The sequence below is a fragment of the Cavia porcellus genome, unplaced genomic scaffold (assembly GCF_034190915.1).
Source record: "Cavia porcellus strain 051 isolate PalLab524CR breed Dunkin Hartley unplaced genomic scaffold, mCavPor4.1 scaffold_10, whole genome shotgun sequence".
NCBI lineage: Eukaryota > Metazoa > Chordata > Mammalia > Rodentia > Caviidae > Cavia > Cavia porcellus.
This window is the reverse complement of record NW_026947493.1, coordinates 12,038,831-12,063,600: the sequence shown is the minus strand read 5'-3', so window position 1 is coordinate 12,063,600 and position 24,770 is coordinate 12,038,831. Positions and strand designations below refer to the sequence as shown.

Genomic DNA, 24,770 nt, shown 5'->3' with positions numbered 1-24,770 from the left:
CACACTCGAGTTATGAAGACCACACAGAACAGGTAGATAACGCACTGTGAGAAATCTAAGTGTGACATGTGGAAGGGACTAAGCAGCAATGAACTTTGCTGTAAAAGGCCAGACAGGAAATATCTTAGGTGCTTTGAGCCGTAAGGTCTGTACCTCAAACCACTCAACTGTTACTGCTATGCAAAGGCAGAGGGGGACATGTGTTCAAGAACAAATGCAGTAGTTTTCCAATGAAAATTATTTTTAAAGAGTGATGAGAAAGGAGGTCGGGTGTGTGCTGTCAGTTTGCCCTTGATAAGACAGATACCGAATTCTCATCACAGGTCAAAGAGCAGCAGTCCTGTTTAACATTAGCACTTCTTTTTAGAGGACAGCGTTCTTCCCAAGGATTATCTGTTGGCCCACACTGAACCATGCTGTCACCTTCCTGAATCCACCCACTGGTGCGCAGGAGGTACACAATCAACGAATAGCTCCTCAGGGAAAAGAAAGTCTTACCTGCTAGCACTTACTTATTTCATTGATCTATAGCTGGAGTGGCTACATGCAATTTCAAACTAGCAAGGAACTTATCGACCAGCTCTGAAAAATCCTGAAAATTTAACAGTTTTCTTGGGCAAAATGTCAACATAAGCCAGCTCCAGGATACTAAGTGCACCTCTCACAATGTGAAATGTTTGGCTGCTTTCTCACTTCACAGCTGAAAAGCTACGCTCAGCTAAGCTGCAAAGCTACCAAACCCCTAAAAGCCAAGCAGACACAATGAACTACACAGTTTTAAATCCCCAAAGACTGGACATCTAGAAAGATGTGCAAAGACTAATTTTATGAAATCTATTACAACATTTCACTTCTCTGAGTTACCCTCAACATTATAAAATAAATACCTAAGGAAATACGATAACAAAAAAATTAATACTGCGATGTAGTACTGTGACACTGAAGATATAAAAAGTTGTTTTCAAATTATGTTTCTTCATTTCCTGAAAGCTTTAACAAATGTCTGAAACTACCCTTTCCCTGGATGTAGTGCAATGAGATGACAGCAGTACTTTTACTGAAAATGCTGTATTTGAATGTACCTAGTTATTTGTAAGCAGTCACACTAATATAAATAGCAGGAGGACAGTATGCAAAATCAGTGAACAAGGTTCATCAATGACAGCATTGCAAAGAGAGGCTAGAAAACTGTTTTAGGAGACAAGAAATAAAAAGCTAGATGCAATGTTTGATTGCCAACCAATAGAAAAGGACCCAATTGGATAGATGAGGAATTAGGACGTGAGCTACCCAGTATATCACAGATTGGAAAGTTCTCAGGACAGGTCAGATGATAAGTATCTTATGCTTTGTGAACCACACTTTCCCTTCCTCAATTATTCAAATCTGCTTTGTAGTGTACAAAAGAAACCACAGAGCCGGGGGTGGTGATGCATTCCTGTAGCAGGAGGGAGGCTGAGGCAGAAGGATTGTTGGCATGTTCAAGCCCAACCTGGGCTACAAAGTAAGCCCAAGGCCAGCCTGAACTGCACAGCAAGACCCTGTCTCAAAAAGATCACCCCCCCCCCAAAAGGGAAGCCACAGATAATTCTTCAGTAAAAATTGATCTTGCCTGCAGGCTACAGTTTGTCAGTCTGGCATTAGCCTCATTATTATAAAACACATAATAATGGTAAGCAAGGTCAGAGGTGAAGTGTTACAACATCTGTTTTTAACTTTGAAATGATTTAAATGGTTCCCAACATAGAGAAAAGGACAGAGAAGTCAAAAGTAGTATAACATTAAAAACTGCTGAATTTAGAGAAGTCTGTGGATTTTTAATACAAAATTTTTGGAGCATTTATCAGGCTTTGAAATTCTTCAAGACAAAAAGGTTTTCAATTGTGAGAGAATGGTAGAATGTGGCCTTCTACGTGACTGATACTCCAGGGGAGTCACTTCCTACGTCCCCATGAGCACCAGGTTCACTGTAACCATGGTAGCACCTAGTTCTCTGCAATCCCTCCCCTATTTCTGAGAGCAGGAGTGGAGAAGAGGGGTTTACCCACTGACCTCTGGTCCCAGCATTGCGGCAGGGTCTGTGATAGTCGACATGACCTCATTGATCAATTCCATAGGAATATCCCCCATCACGCGGGGTCTCTTGGCCTCCTCCAGAACATGAGAATCATTCATTTTCCTCTTTTCTCCTATGGTGATCAAAATAAGACAAACAATGAATGATTTTAAAAAGCAAACAGACACTCCATGCCAACTACTCCAACTGATTTTCTATTAGCACTGATGGCCCTGGTGTAAAGGTTTACTCTTCTTTCCCAGAACAAAAGGAGAGGGCAGCAGGCAGGAAGGAGATGCGAGGAGATCCCAGTAATTGCAGCCCAGATCCATTCTTAGTATTTCCTGGTATTATACGATAACTTTTCTATGGTGGTAACTGTTCAGCTTGACAGATGAGCTACAAAAGCACATGCTTCTTCGCTTGCGAGTACAAAAGGTGGCTCAATCACTGCTAGCTAGTAATTCTACTATAGACCCTCTGTAGTGAGAAAGGAGAGTCCACATGGCACTAAAATGTCAAAAATTTTGGAAACCTGCTTTATAGCCTAAATAAGGTGTTTTTTTTTTTTTGGGGGGGGGGGTGATTTCACACCTGTAATCCCAGCACTTAGAAGGCTGACACAGGAGATTTGAGTTTGAGACCATCCTGGGCTAAAAAGTTCAAGGCCAGAATGGACTACATAGCAAAACTCTGTATATGAATCAATGAATGAATGTTAATATTAATATAACATACTTTGTACACAGATGTTTCCATAACTATTATGTATTATTTACTAAATGGTTTTAACTCAGTTTGTGTCTACATAACATTTTGTGGCTTTGGAGGTAAGTGAGAATATTTTCAAACATTTGGTCAGCAAGACTCCAAATTTCCTGATTCACTAAAAGTAATGCTGCCAAGTTATTTATTTCATAGCTGAGGTTTATACCTCTCATTGTGCAAGCGCAAGTCACTAATACTATTTTTAATAATAAAGTATCTCAGCTTACTGGCGAAAAGATTCTTCATTTATTAGCAGTGCCTGCCTTAGAAGTGACAGAGAGAATAGTGGTACATGCTAAGTATTTGGTACTTTTTATATAAGGTCTTCTCTCCCTTTTTCATGGTACTTAGTTTAAGGCCAGTCTGGGCTAAAAAGTGAGTTCAAGGCCAGCCTGAACTGCAGAGTGAAACCCTGTTATCAAAAAGACACAAGCACAGCCAGGCGTGGTGGTGTACACCTGTAATCCCACCTAGATGACAGGATGAGATAGGAGTGATTGTTTAACATTTGAGTTCCAGCTTTAAGAAAGTGCATATTTCTGCTTACTCTCTGGTGTTTCTGCCATCAGCACAAGCAGGACAGGTACTGCTAATAAACAACAGACCGAAGAGGATAATGAGAAATATGTGGAATGGAGTTGTTTCCACATAAATACAAAGCCACATCCACAACAGAGGCCTCAGGTAATGGGCAGATTCATGATTCAGCTGCACCAAGGCTGGGTGAGACCAAATAGATGACCTATGATGGTTTTACCAACTGCATTCGCAATCAGCATGTTATTCAGAAATAACCAACCGAAGCCTGATACACAGTGGGTTCCAGCCATTGGAACCCTAGCCATGCACCCTCTGCAGTGAGGCTAAGTCCACCACCAGCATTTCACAGAGAACGGAGCTCCCAGGGCAAGTCTCAACCTTCTCTCACCCACCACTTAAGACCTTACCTGGGTTTGGGGCTGGGGATTTAGCTCAGCAGCATAAGCGCCTGCCTTGCAAGCAGGCAGTCGTGAGTTCGATCCCTGGTACCGATAAAAAGGAAAAAGACAAAAAAAAAAAAAAGCGCTTACCTGGGTTTGCCTCAAGTCCGGAGGAAGCTTTGCAGGCAGGACTGGTGCTGCCTCCGTTTGGCTGCTCAAGGGAAGACGAATTTGAATTGTATGACACTGTCCCGGCCACAGGAGGTGGACTGATAACTGCCCGGTGAAAAAGAAAAGCAGGTAGGAAGATGAGTCCTTTTCAGTCAATATGGAGCCAAAAACCCCATTCCTTCCCAATGCTATAAAAAGATCTTGAAAAGAAAAGCCCTAGAACCTTAAGAAAACAAAGACAGTAACGAGCCAGGCTCACTCGTGCACACCAGTCATGCCAGCTCTCTGGAATGCTGAAACAGGAAGACTTCAAGTTTAAGCCCAGTATGGGCAACTTAACAAGACTGTCTCAAAATACAAGTAAAAATGGGGCTGTAGGGGCTGGGGATTTAGCTCTGCGGCATAAGCGCCTGCCTTGCAAGCAGGCAGTCGTGAGTTCGATCCCTGGTACCGATAAAAAACGAAAAAGACAAAAAAAAAAAAAAAAAAAAAAAAAAATGGGGCTGTAGCTCATTTGGAAGGTATGGGTTCAGTACTACTTTAAAAACAAAAAAAAGGACAATATTGGATTATAATTCATGGACTAGAATAGAAAATAAAAGACATGAATAAATAATAAGACGGCAAACCTTTTAATACAGAAAACATCAATGAGTAAGTAAAGGAATTAGTTGAGTTTTTTTATCATCATTTGGCAGACATCAGATACTAATGGACTGAGGATAGTTCATGTGTTAAGTCTAAACAAATCCTGGGAATAATTTTGATGAAGACCAGATTAGCAAGAAAGAGAATCGTGTAATTCCAGCTACTCAGGAGACTGAGGCAGAAAAACAGCAAGTTTAAGGCTGGCCCGAGACACTCAGCAAACGCTGTCTCAGAACAGAAGGGGCTGCTGCGGCTGTCCTCCTGGTGTCCGCCCCATGTCCTTCTGCATGTACTTTTATCTTGTTTTTCCTCTTCTACTCAGCCCAAGCTCAGTCTGCAGAGCTAGTTTCTCCCTTACTCTTCACCTTCCCCTTTTCAAATAAACTTTGCCAATGCTAAAAAAAATATATAATAATAATAATAATATAAAATAAAATGGGCTGCAGGTGAAGGGCACCGGCCTAGCTTACATGAGCCCTGGGTTGGGTCCACACCACCACCACCAAAAAAAAAGGAAAATAGACAAGACACAGAAAAGGGGTAGTGGGGGATCAAAAGGGAAACATGGCAAAACATTACGCTTTCCGTAACACTAGGCACACGGGCAACACAGCACAGCAGTGCAGAGGGCCAGAGAGAACGCTCACCTAAGCCTGGATGCAGCCACAGTTGAGTCTGCAGAGAACGTTTTCAATGGCCAAGACAGTAATGGAACCAGTACACTAAGCAACAGTGAGCTACCAATCCACACACCTTTAACCGAACAGCAGCGGTAGGTAAAGGATCCAAATAAAGCCAGGTATTGGTGCATTCCTATAGTTCTAGTTACTCAGTAAGCTGAACCTAGATGATCGCTTGAGTCCCAGAGTTTGGGGGCAACCAGGCAAACACAGCAAGACCCCAATCTCAAAAAAGGAATGATCAGGATATATTAGAGTACCAGACTGCAAATTTTTTCCTTCCAGTATTCAGACCTTCTGAATTTCAATGTGCACTGGAATGACTGTGCACAAAGAGGAAGCTCTGGTGATTACAAAGACATCGAAGTATCTTACCAAACTTTAGAGCCATCATTATGAACGTCATTTATTACAGCTGCACCAGTGTGCAGACATGGCAATTAAGTAGATGATTACACTCCTTTCTCCCAAAGAGAAGGCATTGCAATTAGAGCAGACAGACACACGACAGCCCACTTCTGACAGCTCCAGGTAACACTACAGTATACATCCAGTTTACATGAGGAGAGCCTTAGCTACAGAAATAGACATAAGGTTTCCTCAGAGCCAGGGACAATGTCTGCCTTCTCTATCCTGCGCCACAGTAGTGGCATGAGGCTAGACCTTGAGGGGATTGGGAAGATTTTGAGCAGGCAAGGATCAAAGGCACTTTTTTCACAGAGAGAAATCCTCTCCAGAGACACTGTAAGAGAATTAAGTCAATCTGCTGACAGCGCTGGCAGCCCCTGCCTGAGGAGGGGAAGTGTGTTCTCCACGCACTCCCTCTACACCTCTCTGCTGCACACTCACAGTGCAAGATAGTGTGACGCGGTAGTCAACTTCAGTTCTGAATACAGTGGAGGAATTAGGAACTCAGCAGTCCTGCATGGGAAACTCACTCCATCCCCACAAGTGCTCATCCAGGGCAATGTGCTGCTGCCCCCTGAGTTCCTGTTTCTTTAGCTTCATACAGGTAACAATGATTCTAGTGTCCCAGGGATGGTGAGCAGGTAAGCACACCATGGATGTATCTGTTATTATCATTGTTGTCATTGTCATCATCGTAGCAAAGAGCTTCTGATCATCAGAGAGCTGCATTCATATCACAGAAAAGTATTACAGAAAACACAGGACCAGGATAACATGAGGCAAGCATCACTGGACACGGTAGTTCTCAAATGCTGCTGCACTGCACCATCGCCTGGGGTGCATTCAAAAGCGCGAAAGTCGAGGCTTCCCACAGCACACACACACTCTCCGGATGGCACTCACCATTCAGTGTGTGTCAGCACTTCCTGGTTGGTTTACTATACAGCCACATTTAAGGTTTTACAAAAGTGTGGAAGAAAGGAGAAACATCCTTCTGGAGGACATGGAAGAAATCAGGGAAATGTTTACAGGACAGAGGCCAACTGAAAGCTGGCTGAGAAGAGGACAAAGACAAAATAAGTAACAGACACACACAGCGATGCAGAGGACATGTCCAGTAACCACGGAGAGTGTGTCCAGTAAACACGGACTGCTCAAGCGACCAGGAGCCTGTAACCTGTACAGACAGGCCTTGGAGCATTACAGGTTTTGACCAGAGAAGCAAGAAATTATCACCTAAAATGAAACATCAAAGGCAATAGTGATGTTCTGATATGTTATGTAACAGGAATTCAGACAAAGCATTTATGAGGCTGAGGCAGGAGGATCACTGTGAGTCTGAGGTCAGTATAGCCTAGAAAGTGAGTTCAAGGCCAGTCTGAACCACATAAAGAAACCCCGTCTCAAAAAGACAAGACAAAAGAGAATGCAAACAAAAATAATTTGATCCAAATCAAAATAACTAATCTCCTACATGCTCTATTTATAAGGATTAGGGTTAATTAAATTTACATTGAAACATGGTCTAATTTTTTTTCTTTTGAGATAGAATTTCAAAAGGTAGTTCTATTGATATGAGCTGGGCTCACTATGTCTCTCAGCTTGGCCTCAAGCTCACAGAAATCCTCCTTCTTCAGCCTCCCAAATTCTACAATTACAATTATACCACCACATCTGAATAAAATATATTTTTTAAACCACCTTTTTGAATGCATTTTGCTAACTGGAATCATTGGCCTGAAAAGCTGTTCATATACTACATTATTCCTTCTATGTGAAAACTCTGGAAAAGATAAGACTAAGAACAAAAAAAGGTTAGTGGTAACCAGGGCAGGGGACAGATGATGAAAGCACTACAAAGGGTGTCTTGGTGGCTTTTCTTGTGGCAGAGACAAAACATCTAACACACACAACTTAATAGGAGAGGTTTATTTTGATTCATGTTTTCTTTTCAGTCCACAGACGATCACCTCCCAAGCAACAAAGGCATGGTGGGAAGTCCTGAGGAGAAGAGAGCGGCTCATGGCATGGCCACTGGGAAGAAAAGAGAAGAAACCAATCTTCCAGGCCTCTCCCCGGTGACATGCCTGCTCCAGGGAGGCCCCACCACTGGGGTTTATAGCATTTAGCAGCAAGTCAGCTATAAATCCCTGTAATCCGATCGCTTTCCAAAAGCCCTGTCTGTTAGCACATGAGGCTCCTGGGAGACATCTAGATATAAACCACGATATTCCACTGTCAGAGACCCTTCTGATGATGCCAGTTATCAGGGACTTCTGCAGTGAGTGCCCAGTCTCCTGTCCAGAATTACAGCACAGGGCCAGAAAGAAAAGAAGCAAGAAACAAGAACTGCAAGGAAATAGGGTTCCAGGACAATCAACATTCTCTGAAAACAGAGACCAACAATCTCCAGCCAGCCACTATTTTATTAGCCAGTGAGTGGGCTGTACCCTGGTGAGGGGTATTGTAAACAGCTGGGCCAAGTTTAACACCATAAAGGCAACAAATTAAGCTGCATCTCCACACCTGGGCACTCATTTTCCCTGGACTGTCCTCAGCAGACTTCATGCTGCTCTGTGAGCCTTACAGCTTCACTGACCATCAAGATCTCAATGGTGGCCAAGAGGAAGTAGGATTTCCACATTCCAAAACTGGCTCACAAGGCAAGGCAAGGAGGGCCTCTGGACAAGATAACTATGTCAATTTAGAATTCATGGTCCCTAACATTCTACCCTGGCCGCCCAAACTTTTGGTATCACCTTTATGCAAAATGCACTTAGTCCATCTCTCTGAGTGGCTAAAGTTCTAACAGTTTCAGCATTGCTGCAAAATCCAAGTGCAAAGTCTCCTTTGAGACATAAGGCAGACTCTCATTAACTGTAATCCGCTGAAAACTTCAAAAAGAAATTAACCAAGGCTGACATGCAAAGGCCCAGGATAACATTCCCATTGCAAAAGGAAGCTTTCGTGGAACAGAAACCAATGGGAACAAAGCAAGACTGCAACCCAGAGGGGAAAGGTTAAATCCTGTAGCTCCATGTCCAGCACCAGGGGCAAGTTGTGGCCGTAAGATGTGAACTGCAAAGGGCTTGAGTGGTCCTGCCCCCAAGACACTGCTGGTGGTTGCAGCCCTCATGGCTTCTCTTGTACTGGCTTTACTCCCTCCTTGTGGCTTCCCTAAGACATTGCACATTTCTGGCTCTTCAATGTCCTGGGGTCTCCATTACATTTTTATTTCCCTCACAACTTACAGCATCGCCCTCTCAGGGGTTCACTGCCCTCTGGGGGAACACCCAAATCCCACAACACTTGCATTCTATGTGTCCGTAAGACTTGCATAAAAGCCTGCCACCAGCTGGATGGAGAAGTAGCCAGGCTCTCTTGAGCGATGGCTCTAGAGGCCTCTAAACGCTTGGATAGGCACTGTGAAGTGAATCCGAGGAACACATTCTGCAGGCAGCTATTCTCAAGCATGGTGCACTGGAGTTTTCTTCTTTAAGCACAGTCTTTCACTTTTGCAACTTTAAGCCTGTGAAGGGTGGGGCCTTGCTGATTCCTAACATGCCTGTAAGCTATTGTTCCTATTGCTCCAATCTAACCAATCTAAAATACTTGACTTTTTAATAATGTTAATCTTTCCAGCAACCAAGGTCTGTTTTGCTCAATCTCTGTCACCTTTTTTTTTTTTTTCAAAACAAACTTTTTGTTTCACATAGGATCTCACTATGTAATTCAGACTAGTCTTAAACTCACTATGCAACCCATGCTAGCCTTAAACTCATGATGGTTCTCCTACTTTAGCCTCCCAAATGCTAGGACAGCAGGCATGTGCTAGCACCTCCAGCTAAAATTGAAAACTTAAGTGGCTTTTGCTTCTGAATGTCACTACAAGGTAGTCACATTACACCTACAGGTAGTCACAGTATCCATGCCACAACTCCAACAATGGGCTACTTTGAAATTTCCTCTACCAGATTAATTTGTCCACTGCTCTTAAATCTCAGTGTCTTACAAAGTCTCAGAACATGAGTAAAAATCTCAAAGCAAACTTGTCAATGGAACCCTTCTTCCCAACTGAAATCTCCTAAGCCTGGTCTTTACCATCTCCCTTTTTGACCAGCATTCTGATCTTTTGAGCTCCAACCAGAATCTCCCATCAAGCTCATCTTAAAGGATTCTAGGACTGTTTCTCCAGCTAGCATCTCCATACCTTTCCAAATTCCTCCTAAGAACCACTTCCTAAGGCTCTTGAACTACACAGTCAGGTAATATTACAGCACTGAATCCACTTCTCTGGTAGTACAAAAATCTGCATTGGTCACTTCTGTTATCACTGTAATAAAATCTCCAACACTCATAATTTAATAAAGACATTTATCTTGGCTCACGTCCATAGTTGGCTGGTTCCTGAGCAGGAAAAGCATCGTGAAAGGTCCTAGGTGGAAGAAAGCTACTCATGGCATGGCCACCAGGAAAAGAGAGACAGGAGGAGCCGAGGGGGAGAAGAACACTTCCAGGCCACACCCAAAGGGCCCACCTCTCCCAAACAGGTCCTACCACTGAATAGCAAGTCAGCTATAAGCCTCCATAATCCAGTCATCTTCCAGAGCCCTGCGTATGAGCACATGAGGCTCTGGTGGGACATCCAGCTATAAACCATAACAAAGAAACACGAAAAATTTGTCTAGAGCAGTACAACTGCTCTACATTTTGATGATAACAATGTTTACCCAACTGTGTTTATCAAAATTCACAGTGCACTGAAAAGAAGGAACGTTAATGCATACAAATTATACCTTTATTTTATTGTTTATAAATCATACCTCTTTTTTTTTTTTTTTTTTTTTTTTTGTCTTTTTGAGACAGGGTCTTGCTATGCCATTCAGGCTACCCTTGTACTCAGCTTGTGGCCTAGGCTGGTCTCAAACTCCCAACAATCCTCCTGCCTCAGTCCCCGAAGTGCTGGGATTACAGGTGTGAGCTACCATGCCCGGCTACCTCTATACTATTTTTAAAGAAATAAAATTACCTTTGCTGGAGGTGATACAAGCCCACATACTAAAAATGAGCAGAAATTAGTATGGCCATTCCTCAAAAACTAAAATGAGAAATTCCATTTGACCCAGCTATCTTCTATCAACAGATAGAAGTATAACAAAAGATAAACTTGTATCACTGTAGGAATATAGACGCACCTAAAGATCATCATGCTAAATAAATCAAGTAAAATAAATCAGACACCAAAGCTTAAATATTGCATGGTTTCTCTTACACAAGAAGCTCAAATTATACCTAAGTAGCAAAATAAAAGATAGATAACAGGAAACAAGATAGAGCATTCTCAAATGGAAATGGGAATGAGAGATAAAGACAGTCGGGGGTAGCTGAGGAGGGACTGTAGTTGTCAAAAACTCAAATTGCAACAATATTTTAGAAAGAATTGTTCCCTTTATGTCCACTAGTGTTCATGGGATAATCCCGGTTTTCATGGGTGAAAGTTATTACAAATAGTATGCTTGTTTTTATACTGTCAAGCTTCCTTTGTACAAAATTGCTGCTGCTACACAGATGAGTAATCTTAATATAAATTATTTATTTACATTAAAGTGTTTCAGTTTGCTAGTGTGACCAAACCTTAGATGTATCCCAAAGGACAAAGCCCTGTGTAAGAGCAGATGTTTAGATAGTAAAGGCTCAAGTAGATACAATTTATAATCCTTCAAGGTACTTTTCTCAAGCTGCTAAAACAATGTTTAGGCAGTGTTCTGGCAATCTCTTAAACTAACCATGAATGACTGTATGTCACCTTACCATGTCTGCACTCAATGGAAATGACATGAATATAGACACATTTTAAGTAGAAAGCTGACACTTTAAGGCATACATTTGATTCTATTTAAAAATCATAATAGAACCTCTCACCTTTAAAAGTTGCAGCAAAACTTTATAATAAATTCTTAAATATACTTTAAAAAATTCACAGTGCACTAAAAAAGGATGGACTTTATTTAGTGTACTGAGATGTACTCACTTCACACAAGGACTCTAAATGAACATTATGTACTGCCAACATATGCCAATAAAAATATACAAAATAAAAGCTTAGTATACTACATTTCCCCACAGACAGATACAGATTGCTGCTTTGGCATTTTTAATTAAATATCCTCATTAAGACTTTCTAATATTAAAGATAGGGATTCAGATGTCAACTGATACTGCTAGCTGGCTTAAGGCCATCTCAGAGATACCCCGACCCCATGCAGAAGCACTCCATATCCTGAGCCTCAGGACCACTGTCTTCCACCCACTATCCAACCCTGCCATCAGCATCCACTGATGTGGATACCTAGCTGTTCACTGTGACTATAAAGCATCTTTGAAAAGACCCAGTTTTGGCTGTAGAGCTAGCATTGTACACCGCGAGGTTATGTTCGGATAGCTGCTAATTATTTGTTTCACATCTACACTCCATCAATAGAGACATAATTCCAAGACTAAGGCTTATAACTACTTTCTCAAATTCACAGAGACACACATGCCAACATTTGCCCATGTTTGTGGTTTTGCTAGCTGTAAATTTCTTGATGGAAAACACATGAGTGCAGAATAAGGCCCAACATTTTAGGTTAGCCTCATGAGTTCCCCATCCCCACTCCAGATTTGTAACAAAAGAAACTTACCTGTTTGGATTCCTAGCTGGCTGGTTCTGGAAGAGACTGAGAGAAAATCCTGATCCCAAATAGGGGAGTTTTGACTATAAACTTCTTCTTCTAACATGGACAAAAACCTAGACAAATGCAACAGTAAGATTAAAACAGCAAACAAAAGAAAACTTAATATACTATTAGAGTGACCAAAGCCTAATTATCTATGTCAATAACCTTGACATGAAGATTCCAACTTCCACTCAGAATTAAACAATAGAGAATTATGACTCAAATGAGTAGCCTGGAATATTCAAAAACTTGAAAAACATTTCTGCAAGTTTAAGCTCCTTGAACCTGGACAGTTTGATACAATGTAAGACACACAGAACACTGCATTACTGAAAATGTGTTAGTCTCCCTAAGTGAGACCAGCCAAGATTTCAGCTCCCCATGTAGCCATTACTGTCATTATCAAAAAGTTGCTAATACTGACCTAGTGCTTGCTCTGTGCCTGAAATACTCTAAGAAGTTCTAAGTGAATCCTCACATCAACCCTGCAAGCTCTCTAATTTATTTTTATTTATCATACACCTATATATTTCTCTTTCAGGTTTTTTCTCTAATACATGGAGACTAAACAGAAATATCTAAATGCACTAAAAGCAGGGTGTGGTGGCATAAGCCTGTAATCACTGCACTCAGAAGTCTGAGGCAGGAGGACTGTCATGATCCAAGGTCAGCCTGACTACACAGTGAGTTCAAGGTCATCCTGAACTACACAGAGACACACTTTCTCAAAGAAAACTAGAAGGACAAAAAGTAGATCAGAATGGTAAGGCTGGTCTTTTTCTTCCCTATGCTCTGAATTGACTTTTCTTCAACACACACATTTATGACATTTTGAATGAAATGCAGTTACTCAACTTAAAAATAATCAGTAGATGATGGGAGGAAAGACCCATAGAAGCCAAATGAAAGAAATAGTTGCATTTGAGATGCAAAATAAGTACAGAAGCCATGAAAATGCATCTGAGAATCAGAGACTGCACAGGATCTGGGGAGTGAGTCTTGCTCTGACTTCGAGACTCAAATAGCACCTCAGACCCCAAAATGTATGATTCTGCTGCCAAGACTGTAGGTACAAATCCCCAGCGTAACCTGATGTTGTCATATTCAACCAGAAGGGATTTAAAGGAGAAGTGGGTGGTGCTTTTACCTGCTATTAGTAACAGAGAAAAAAACAAAGTAGCACTGACTTTGTAGCTCAACAGCACAAGCATGCCAGAAATATGGGTTGAAGAACTAACACTATAATTAGCAAATATCTGCAAGAGGCAAAATGAATTTGCTATAAAAAGCCAAAACTTGCTATGGGGCAGGATCTATGTTTGTCCGCTGACCTAGAGACAGAATGACAACTATTAACTGGAAACGTAAAACACTGCTTGTGTGGCAAATGTAATAAAGAAGTATGAAACTGCCTTAAAATCTAGGCAAAAGAGCTTAGACCAGTTAAAACAAAAGGCAACCACTGAACTACATAAACATGCCCAGAATTCGTAATCTGTGTTAGTGGTAACATTCAAACTGCAGAGCCTCTGAAGACCCCGAAATCTTCCTTCCTGAGGTACAAGGATGTCTATGTCGTGCCTCACTCTCACATACTGTTTTTCTTATACCTTATGCAATCAGGATGCTCAAATACATGTACAACATTTGGTATCAGCCACGTCCCATGAGAATTAACCATAAAATACTCTGCACTTAGATTATGAATTAAGATGCCAAAGAATTTTCAGTGTCTATCAGAAAACCGTGTTTGGTTTTTTGGATCCAACTTCTTTTTAACCATTAAAACTGTCTTTCCTAAGACAAACTGGGTAATCCAGTAATACTATCTCAGTAATAAAAATCTAATTTCTCAACTCAAACAGAATTTCAACAGTCTTCGATCAAAGAATACAATGCCTCCTCTCACCTATTTTCTCTCCCTCCCTCCTCTCCCCCTACCCCTCCCTCCCTCCCTCCCTCTCTTTCTCTCTCTCTCTCTCTCTCTCTCTAGGTCTCACTGTAGTCCAGGCTGCCTCAAACCCAAACTCATAGTGGTCCTCCTGCCTCTGTGTCCTGAGTGCTGAGATTACAGGAACACAGCACCATGCCTGGCACACATTCTCTTCCCTAAATCAACAGGGCGAGGAAGGAAGCCTATCTCGTACCTAGGACACAGACCCAGCTTAAATCAGACCTTTTCATTCCCCTACCAACTGCCAACCTAGGTAGAGTGACAACCACCAAGTCAACTATGTCACACAGTCCCTGCTGTCACTGTTCCACAGAAAGCCATAAACTGTACCCCAAGCCTCTATCAATCACCAGCCAACCTCAGCTTACATGTGGTGTTTGGCACTGCAGATACACATACAAGGCCAAAAGTACATGTAACGTTGTACTTTTGTGTTGCCTTGATACATTTCACTCAGTTGAAAATACTGGAGCTGGGAGTGTGGCTCACGGACAAAGCGCTAGCCTGGCAGGTGCAAACTCTGGGTTCAGTACGAGGCAGGCACTGAAAAGACAACGCAAAGTTTTGGCTCTCCAGCACTGAGATGCCAGGTACAAGAGAGGATACGGGTCCACTCTCCCCAGATATCGAGCACAGAAGTAGGAAGGCCAGGCTGTGGGCCAGCCCAGTTTCACGGTCTAGTCTCCAAAGACTGAGGGGCGGAGATGGCTGAGGCAGGGTGGTTTACTAATGCTTATTAAGGAGAGGAGACTCAGTGGGGAGGGCAGCTGACTTCTTTCTACCACCTCTGAGCAGACGGAAACTGTACTGCTGGGTTCTCTCCAACCCCTCTTCAGCCTCCTGGCAGCTGAACAGAGAAAACAAAATGCTGCCCCACTGCACAGAACTCCCAGATGATGGGGGAAGATCACTAAAACAACAGCGATTACAGTGACGTGAAGTCAGGCTAATAAATGGCGTTGGAAAACAACCAAGAAGATTCACCAGGCATAGCAAGGAATCTTTCTCCCTCCCCCAGGATGCTTTTTCTATCATCCTTTATTCTGTTATCTACAAGCTTTGGCATGTATTCTGAAACCTCAGTCCTGAAGCCGGGCATGGTAGTACATGCCTGCAATCCTAGTACTTGGGAGGCTCAGGCAGGAGGACCATCATGAGTTCAAGAGCAGCCTGAGCTACACAGCAAGATCCTATCTTAAAACAACAACCAAAGCAAAAAAAAAAAGGAGAAAAGAAGAAACCTCAAGCCTGGGAATCAAACACAGACCAGCGAAAGCCCTCCCTTACTTTGGGAAATGGGTGAGGATTAGAGTTCGTTTCTCGAGAGGCAGTTTGTCTTTTTCCTGTCTTGCTTGTTCCAGGAGCTGTCGCCTCATCACAGTGAAGACTGAGCGAAGCAACGTCCTCCCAAACACCTGCGTGGTTTCGTATCGAGGTAGACTGTCGCAGAACTGGGGCACGTTGCAGTAACACAGCCACCTGCCACAAGAGGAGACAAGCACCTTGAGTACCCCAAAGCCCCAGGTCATCTGAGAACCAACAATGAAGACAGAGGGCCTACGAGGACAGGCAGCAGTGTCACTGCCAACCAGGAAGACTTGGGAATTAGATCAGCTTGCCCTAAGAGCACCACTTAGTGGTTAGCATCATCCAATTCTGCCGCCTCCCGCCATGAGCCCTGGCGTCAAACCTCCACTTTGCCACCTGACTGGCGGTATAACTTTGGAAACGTTGTTATGCTACTAACTCTCCCTTCTTTACCTATAAATTGAGGACAAACATTAGCTATAGTACTTCAATGATTTGAGTATCACATGGTACCATGTGTAAGGTACATACTACAGTTCATGTTTCTGGCAAATAAATGGAAGTTTAAGTAAAAGAAAAACATAAAGGACTACCTGAGGAAGCCCCTTGTGGGATCAGAATCCTGCCACCCAATTCTAAGTGAAACTGAAGATTTTTAGAAATGCCTACCACTGAGAACTGAAGCTATTCTGGGAAGACAAAAATTTTCAAGGTGGCTCAAAATTCAGTGGAAATGCAGGAGATAATACACTCCCACCATGGGCTGTCTAGGTGCACACGCTGCATTAACTAGACTCAGAATCAGACATGTGCCTCAGCATTGCATGAGGCTGGAAAAGCCTACACCAGAGGAAAATCAGGGGTTTTCTTGAAATCTGACAGCAGTTCAAGGGCACGTTGACAACACAGTTCATTAAGTGTAGGAAGCGTCCTCAGAGAACAGAAGCTACCAAATGAAGATCATTTCAAAAATGACTTTCTTTTTGTCTCCCAAAGACACAAGGTCTGAAATTCCCAGGACTCAGTAACATATCCACAACCATGTGTGTCACAGTGGCACCAAACCAGGCAAATCCGGCCAAAAATTGTTATTTCACACATCCTTGGAAGCAAGTCCCAATGATTCTCTTCTAGGACAGGGCTGCTTTCCAAAACTCAAAGGCGCTCCCCTTTCTCCTTTCTTGCTTAAAGTGGGGGAGCTCTCTACCATAGCACAGCTGCTACAGGAAGCCTCGGTGAACATGAAGCCCCTTAATGAAGACTGAAATAGGATTCATCCATTGTGCCCATGGCTTCCTTTTTTATCTTACCCTGCACATATTTCCCCTGTGTAAGGAGACGGTAATTGCAATGGCGTTTCACCTTCGGAGGAGAAAACTTTCATTACTGTCAGCTTTCCTGCCTAGATTTGAAATCCATCTCAAGTCCCTGCTACTATTTCTATTCCCTCAACTTTCCCCTCTTTATAATTTATACCACAATCTCACTTTCCGAGTGTAATACTGAAACGGGCATGTCAGGCGTTGTGCTGTGTCCTGTCCAGTCTGAAATTGTGACCTTGATAGCAAAAGACAAGAGACCATTCATTCTGGATTCCTCAGAGAAATTCATCACCTTCAAACCAGGCTTTGCTGGATATTAATCTGGGGCCACTTAATAAAGTTAACAGAATATTAAGCACTAATGAGATACCCAGTTCTCGTGTAACTAATTATAAAACTCTAAATGGTCCAAAACCTCAAGAATCAGAAGTTCGACTTCATGAGATCTTTTTATTCCAAGACTATTTAAGATTTAATATTAAAAATATAGCATAATCTATATAATATTCTGTGATATAAACAAGTGCTCACATAAATAAAGCTTTCAACCACAACAGCAATAATCTGTATCCACGCAGGTTAATACAGCAGTCACTAGCAACGTGTACCCAGCAAGCACTTGAAACATGGCTAGTGCAGCTAAAGAGTTCAGCATTATTTTTATTTAATCAACTTCAATTTTACTTTTAAATGGACACAGTCCAAAGCAAAACACAAAACTATACATATACACACACGTGCAAACACACATCAAATCTGGAAGATTTAGTGCACAAACAGAAAGAAAAACAGAACCCAGCCAGGCCAGGCTTGGTGGACCACAGCTCTAATCTGAGCTATTCAATAGATTGAGAGAAGGATCTCAAATTGAAGACTGGGCTGGGTAAATTTAGGGAGACCTTGATTCAAAATAAGAAAAACTGAAAGGGCTTTGGAAGCTTAGGGGTGGCAGCGAACAGCTGTAATCCAGCACACTGGAATGGCAACAGGATGGTAAGTGCAAGTCTGGGCAACTTACTGAGACACTGTCTCAAAATAAAAAGTAAAAACAGAAAAGCGCTGAGATACACAGTGGTTTGATGTCAAGGCTCTGGCCTCAATTTGTAATACCACTGAAAAAAAGCAAACTGTATTAATAGTTTTTCACACTGATTATGTAATTTTTTATATACTGAGAAAAATACAATATATGCAGTATGATCAAAATCTATGGTGTTTCCATTTTTTAAACTTTGCTAGCATAAAAGACATAATGTCATTAATCCCCCTCCAAATATTCTCTCTGCCTTCAAATATACAATCTGTGTTCTTGCCACTTTCCGAAATCATTCTCGAAGTTTTCTTTTGTGTCTTTACAAAAGTATGGCCAAAAACACAGTGAATGCTGCTGATGAGTGCCACTCAATAGGAAGACAAGTTCATAAACACATTACGGTATTCTCTTATCCATTGGGACTGGCACCATATAACTTCTGATTCTTCTACAAAGTCTAAATGACCACAAAACATAAAGACATGAAGGAAGTCACAAAGTGCCACTAAAGACATTCATAAAACAAGACTTCTAGCTGGGCACTGTAATGCACGCCTGTGATTTCAGCACTTGGGAGGCTGAGTCAGGAAGATCACCCTGCGTTCAAGGCCAGCCTAGGCTACACAGTGAAATCAAGGTCAGCCTGAATTTTAGAGTGAGACTGTCTCATAAATAAATACATACATACATACATACATACATACATACAAACAAGGCTTCCAGAACTTCAGAATGTGTGAAGAATGATGGGAAACGTGTTTGAAGCACAGGAAACAATTTTGAGAGGGATTAATGGCACCATGTCTTCTACTGTAATAAATTTTTAACATTCTCCTTATTTTCCAATCATGCCACATATTAAAATTAATTTCCTGTATCTGCTTAGTATTTGGTAGTGAAGCTATGAGAATGATCCACTTGCTGCTTGTATCTGTGGCTCACAGTATGCATCTCTGGACTGCACTATTTTGAACCTAAGTAGCACGTCCATCTGTGGTGGAGTCCTCAGACAGCTAAGACTCTAAGATGGACAGTTTTTCTGTTACAGGGAAGACAGGTCACAAATATTAACATAAGCCATAAAACCTTATCTGAAAGTGCTTTCTAGGTCAGTCTCCCCAGGGTAAAAGAAGACAGCACACACTGTTACTCTCTACTAACATCTGTCAAGTAACAGATCCCCATTCCTTTCCTGCAAAAGTCACTTTATAGTCATTAATTCATGCTTTTCAGTTCTGATCTGTTTTTACTTCCAAATCAATCTTATTAGTATGTTATAAAGTGCACAGGGAGGAAGGAGCACTGCTTCCACGAGCTGACACAGTCACTGCAGGCCACGACACAGGAAGACACAGACGCGCATGGGGCACCCTTGGAGAAAACTTTGCCCAAATGCGAGATTTCAGGTTTCTTAAAAAGAAGTGAAATGACGGTTCCTTCACTTTTGAATGTGTAGCAGAAATGGCACCTGTGTACTAGTGACTGATAATGCTCAGATTTTTTACGTCAACATGATGATTTGTAACTTTAAAATATGAACAGGATGCAGAAAACCAGACTGTTGTTTTTGCTGTACTAACAATTCACTTTTCAGAATTAGCTGAATTCTCCAGTGTAATCAGAAACTATAAAGGCTAGTTCCTATCAATTTAGTGAAACAAATCTGAAATCCAAATTGCTTCAAATTCTAAAACTTCAAATTTTTAGATTAGGGTTAAATAACTCCAAACTTTGAAAACCCTAAACTGAAAGACTTCTGGTGCCAAACATTTTGGATAAGAGATCCAGAATCAATACTGGAGAGCTACCCAAGAGCTCTATCTCCTAGGCTACTGTGCTTTCCTGTGTCTGATAAGTACTGTTCTAGACATCTGTGTCCAAATACAAATATTTGCTTTGCATGCTGATAGCCTCTGCTCCACAGAATAATGGCTACATAAAACTGCTTCCATGGCCAAAGTAATCACCTCTGTACGTTCCTATGAAACATCTCCCCAGTGTGAGAGTACATCTCTAACTTTCAAAAGCTTGTACAACTCAACATCTAAACTGACCATGGTGGTGCACACCTGTAACCCCAGCACTTGGGGGGCTGAGGCAGGAGGATCCACAAAAGCTTGAGACCAGCCTGAACTACACAGAGAGGCCTAACTCAAAACAAATGAACAAAAACCACTCAACACCTAACACTTAAGTATTTGCCACTTTCCGTTAGTAGATTCTGCTGATGAAATGTATTTTAATAAGTCAGGTTCCCCTAACACTTTCTTTTCCCTCACGAAATTAAATTACATTAATGCGCCACCATGAAATTCAGCAAACTTCAGGCTTTTCTGCTAAAATCGCATTGATTTCTGGGAGTAAAGTATATAACTAATTGGTGTTTACTAAAAATGCATCTTTTTCCTTTATTCATAACACGGAGTGAGAAATTTAAGCAGATCTTCTGCTCAGTCTGTTTTTGATTTTTTATCTGATAAAGCTTGGCAGGTTAGCTCTGTAAGGAACATAATCATTTTCAGCTCTTGGTCTCTGTTCAGTCTCTTCCACGAAGAATCCGATTTCACCCCATTTTCATGCTAATGCTGTGCTCCAGAAGTCTGGGCCCCTTTGTCCTCATGGCTACCACTGCTGTAAATTATAAGATGAACTGGCTTTGAGGTACTACAAGTCCTCTTACACATCAAGACAAAGGCTGCTGGTGCCTGAAGCCTGTAATATCACCCATTCCTGAGACAATTAGATCAAGGAGACCCCATGCTGTGGTACTGGATGGTTTTCTGAATTCCCCAATGTGGTCACAGCAGTAGGGTTTTATTCTGAGTCAGAGACTGAGTCTCCTAATTTTCACAAGTTGTTCCTTCCCCTCCACTTCCCTTTTCCCATCCATGGGGCACAGGGGTGGGGGAGCAGAGATGGGGTGGCCTCACTACCTTCACCTCCTTATTTATTATTAACAGTGACTCCTGATCTACTTTCCACCTGGAAATCAGCAGGTTTCAGAACTCACCAGGGCATATTCATTTCAGTGTATCTCTTCATTGCTGTGGGACTCCTTCCATTCAGCTGCTGGGCTAGGAAAAACCCTTCTGCTCCCTTTACATTGGTCTCCAAAGTAAAATTCAAATAATCATATTTTCATTCAACTGTTCGTTTTAAGGCTGGAGCTTACCAGACCCCTGGAGGCAGTGACTGAAATCCAGACAGCAATGTGTGGAGGAGGAAAACGACAACTAGCATCTCCCCAGACCCTGTCCGGGCACCAGACAGTACCTAAACTTAACGGGACACTCAGAGCACTCAGGAGGCCAGGCAGAGGAAGAAAGCTGAGGCCACAGAGGTGGAGGAGGGGTCTCAGGCTCCCAGAGCAGGGGAAGAGGTAACCATGCACCAAACTCAAGCTCATTCAAAGCCCAATTTCTGTTTTTGCTACCAAATACTGTCTCATTTTTATATTATTTTCTAAAATCTAAGTCCAGAGATACAGTTCAGTGGCACAGCGCCTGCCTGGCCAAGAGTGAAGTCCTGAGTTTGATTTCAGTACCAAAAATAAAATAAAATAAAAGACAATATAATAATGTTTCCTGCTGAAGTATGCTGCTTTACATTTAATTCTCCTTTTTCTTGATGAAATAATTATTTTCTCTCTAAAAGTGATAAACTTATTAAGGGGTTTGGCAAATTTGCAGCTATAGCTGAATGCACACCTTTAACTCTGGAAGCCTAAACAAAAGAATCAAGAATTTAAGCCCAACATGGGCAATTTAACAACTTAAACTTAATGTGATCCTGTCTCAAAAAATAAGTTAAAATTAAAATGAAAAAAGCCAGACGTGGTCGCACTCGCCAGCAATCCCAACAAAAAGGAGGCTGAGGCATGAGGCAGGCAAGTTCAAGAACAGCCTGAGCTACACAGCAAGCTCCTCGCCTCAAAAAACTAAATAAACCAAAACATAAACAATTAAATTACAAAAGATCAGGGAAGCAGCTCAGTGCAAAGACCCTGAGTTTAATCACTACTACCACCACAAAAGAAATGTACTTTTGTCAGATTTATTATTCCAATTCATTATAAACAATAGTTACAAATAACATAGAACTGCTATTAGTGCAAAATCCTGTGATTAAGGATGCAGAAATGAAGATCTAATGATAAAAACTGATTTTGAAGAAATTGATAATTCCTATAAATATCAGTTACTAAGAGAAAATATTTTATAATTCAAATTACACATGTAGTAAAAGGTTATAGGGAGAAAGTGAGGGAATTTTATGGTCTCATAAAAATATGAGTCAGTGACAGAAAATAAAACTGAAATTATACCCTTTCCTCCATGATATCTGCTGTTACAGAAAACAACCTGGCACAAGTGGTCCTCAAAAGACTATCAAATGATAAAACCTGCAGTGGTGCCCCACAGGCGCTGGGGAGGTGCTGCTGGTCCTTTTCTTCCTGCACACAGTGCTGTCTGGGTTCAGTCACTGCCTCCAGGGGGCTGTAAGCTCCAGCCTTCCAGGGACAGTTAAACAAAAAACACACTAAAGGTGCACAGCTTTAGCCTCTAAAATATAAATGCAGAAAAGTTATAATGAAGACTAGTGCAGCCACCATTATTTAAATGAAAATAAACACAGGCTGTTATGGGTTCTATAATCACATTTAAGATTCTATCACTCTGCAGTTCATAAACAGTAAAAGTAAATTCCTACTTTACAAAACGCATGTTCACCCAAGAATATGTGCAGAGAAATGGTTGGGTAAACTACAGTATTTCAACTCAAAGGGCCATAATGTAACTCATGAAATGCTTGATATGATGTCAAGAGGGAGGAAAGAAAGGGACATAAAATTCTATGTTGTCTTTCACTATAATATAAAATATGTACTCAACGGGGAAACTACCAGAAGATATTAATTATGTACAGTAGTGTCAGTTCCCTCATGGTGCTAGGAGTAGGAGAATCTTCTGAGAATCCCTTAACTCCATCATCAATCATAATGAACACTGTTATTTTTTTGAGTGAGGGTTCTCTACACCACAGACAGTATAGTTTATTTAGTTAATCATGTTGTACAGAAACAAAACAGAAGCCACAAGTAATTTAAATCAGTAGCTACACTGAAACAGTAAAGACAGGTGACAGCAACTTCACTATCTTCATTTAACCCAATATATCCAAAATACTATCTTTTCTAAATGTAATCAGTTTTTTAAAAATGAACTGGGTAGGCAACTCAGTAATAGAGCACTTTACCAGCAGGTTCAAGACCCTGGGTTGGATCCCCGACACCACAAACAAACAAACAAACAACAAATAAAACCTATTAATGAGCTACTTAAAACTCTTTAAAACTATAGTCTTAGAAATTGCAATTCAAACTAGCCATGTTTCAAGTGCTCCAAAGCCACAGGTGGTTACTCACTGTGGTGTTGGATAGTATGAGCCTAGATAATTTGGATCCTTCACCCTCTAAAACACAGATATGTTAATGAAAAGTAGAAGTCTGCAAGTTAAATTACATACACAATCTCTCTAAAGTGATTGAACTACCATATTCACTGGGAACCCTCCTCTTGTGCAGAGACAAACAATAGTTTCCAATCTGCAACACGCTCTAGGGGCCAAAGGAGAAAGGCCTGCCATCTCATTACCTTGTGTAGTTCTCTTTGTATCCAGAAATATCATCATTGGGAGAGCGCAGTCTTCGCTGAGATGGTGCTTCCAGATGCCAATAGTTGATCCGGTTCAGGAACATTTTTGCCAATTCAACTATTGTTTGCCTTTCTTTTGATGGCAGGTGACTAAATTTGTACTGTACAAAGTTATTCACACCCTTAAAAGGAAGGAAGGTAATTTATTCATGCAATCATTCAATCATGCACTTCTTAACACCCACACAACCAGCACCCTTGTGATGAGCAGCAAAAGAACAGCCACTTTCCATTCACAAAAATCTCTTCCTTTTCTTTAGAAGAACATAGCAATGCCAGGAGAGAATCTTGCCTAGATCATAGGGGATGAAAAGTGACAAGACAGGAAGACTGCGAACTGTCATTCTGTGCCACTTCAGAACTGAAGCGTTAAAGACAAATCAAAACCATGGATGGAAAAGGTCAAATCCCTTAAACAATAAAATGTGTCTGTTTTGCAGAATAATTTTCTGCCTTATAGAATGCTACCAGCATGCTAGATAATGTGGTTCTTAAATAGATATTATGTTTTCCTTCAATAAAATTTTAAACAGAGGACTGCTAGCATGTATTCCAGAGAACTAAACATCTAAAATGTAAGCCCAGCTTCCAGTGAAGTAAGCCACTAAAACTAAGCCCTTTATGATTATTCTTTTGGTTTAGAAATCATACCAGAAAGAAAAAATTTATTCAAAATTATGTGGGGTTTTTTTTAAAAAAAAGTTGTGAATTAACTTTTCTAAGCTCCCATCTCATCATCTTTCACACTGAAAAACATGTGTTTTTGGGTTTGGTTTTGTTTTGTTTTGTTGTTTGGTCTTTTTGAGACAGGGCTCACTATGCAGTTCAATCTGGCCTTGAGCTCACTCTGTAACCCAGGCTGGTCTCAAACTTGCAACGATCATCCTGCCTCAGCCTCCGAGTGCTGAGATTATAGGCTTGCACCACCACATCCAGCTAATATGTACTTATTTAATAATTTGCAATCAAGATGTAATTGTCTTCAAGAAAACAAAAACATGTTCATTTATAAGGATCTAGTATCATGTCTCTGTAGTCGGATTCTCATCAAGAAATTCAGCCCAGAGAA

The 24,770-nt window shown here is 41.3% G+C and overlaps 1 protein-coding gene across 5 annotated transcripts in view; it reads right to left on the bottom strand.

Annotated features, from left to right (window-relative positions):
- Kat2b (lysine acetyltransferase 2B) overlaps positions 1-24,770 on the bottom strand; it is a 102,599-nt gene that overhangs the window by 24,723 nt on the left and 53,106 nt on the right. For 4 of the 5 annotated variants that reach the window (XR_010050073.1, XM_063256999.1, XM_063257000.1 and 1 more), the window contains exons 5-9: positions 23,642-23,823; positions 15,612-15,803; positions 12,335-12,441; positions 3,895-4,020; positions 2,053-2,189 (exon numbers count right to left, since the gene is read on the bottom strand). Coding sequence is in view for 4 of the 5 variants with exons in the window: in XM_063256999.1 (XP_063113069.1) it covers positions 2,053-2,189; positions 3,895-4,020; positions 12,335-12,441; positions 15,612-15,803; positions 23,642-23,823 (744 nt within the window). In the remaining variant the exon portion in view is untranslated. The remainder of the gene's footprint in view (positions 1-2,052; positions 2,190-3,894; positions 4,021-12,334; positions 12,442-15,611; positions 15,804-23,641; positions 23,824-24,770) is intronic. The other variant, XM_063256998.1, reaches the window with a different exon arrangement.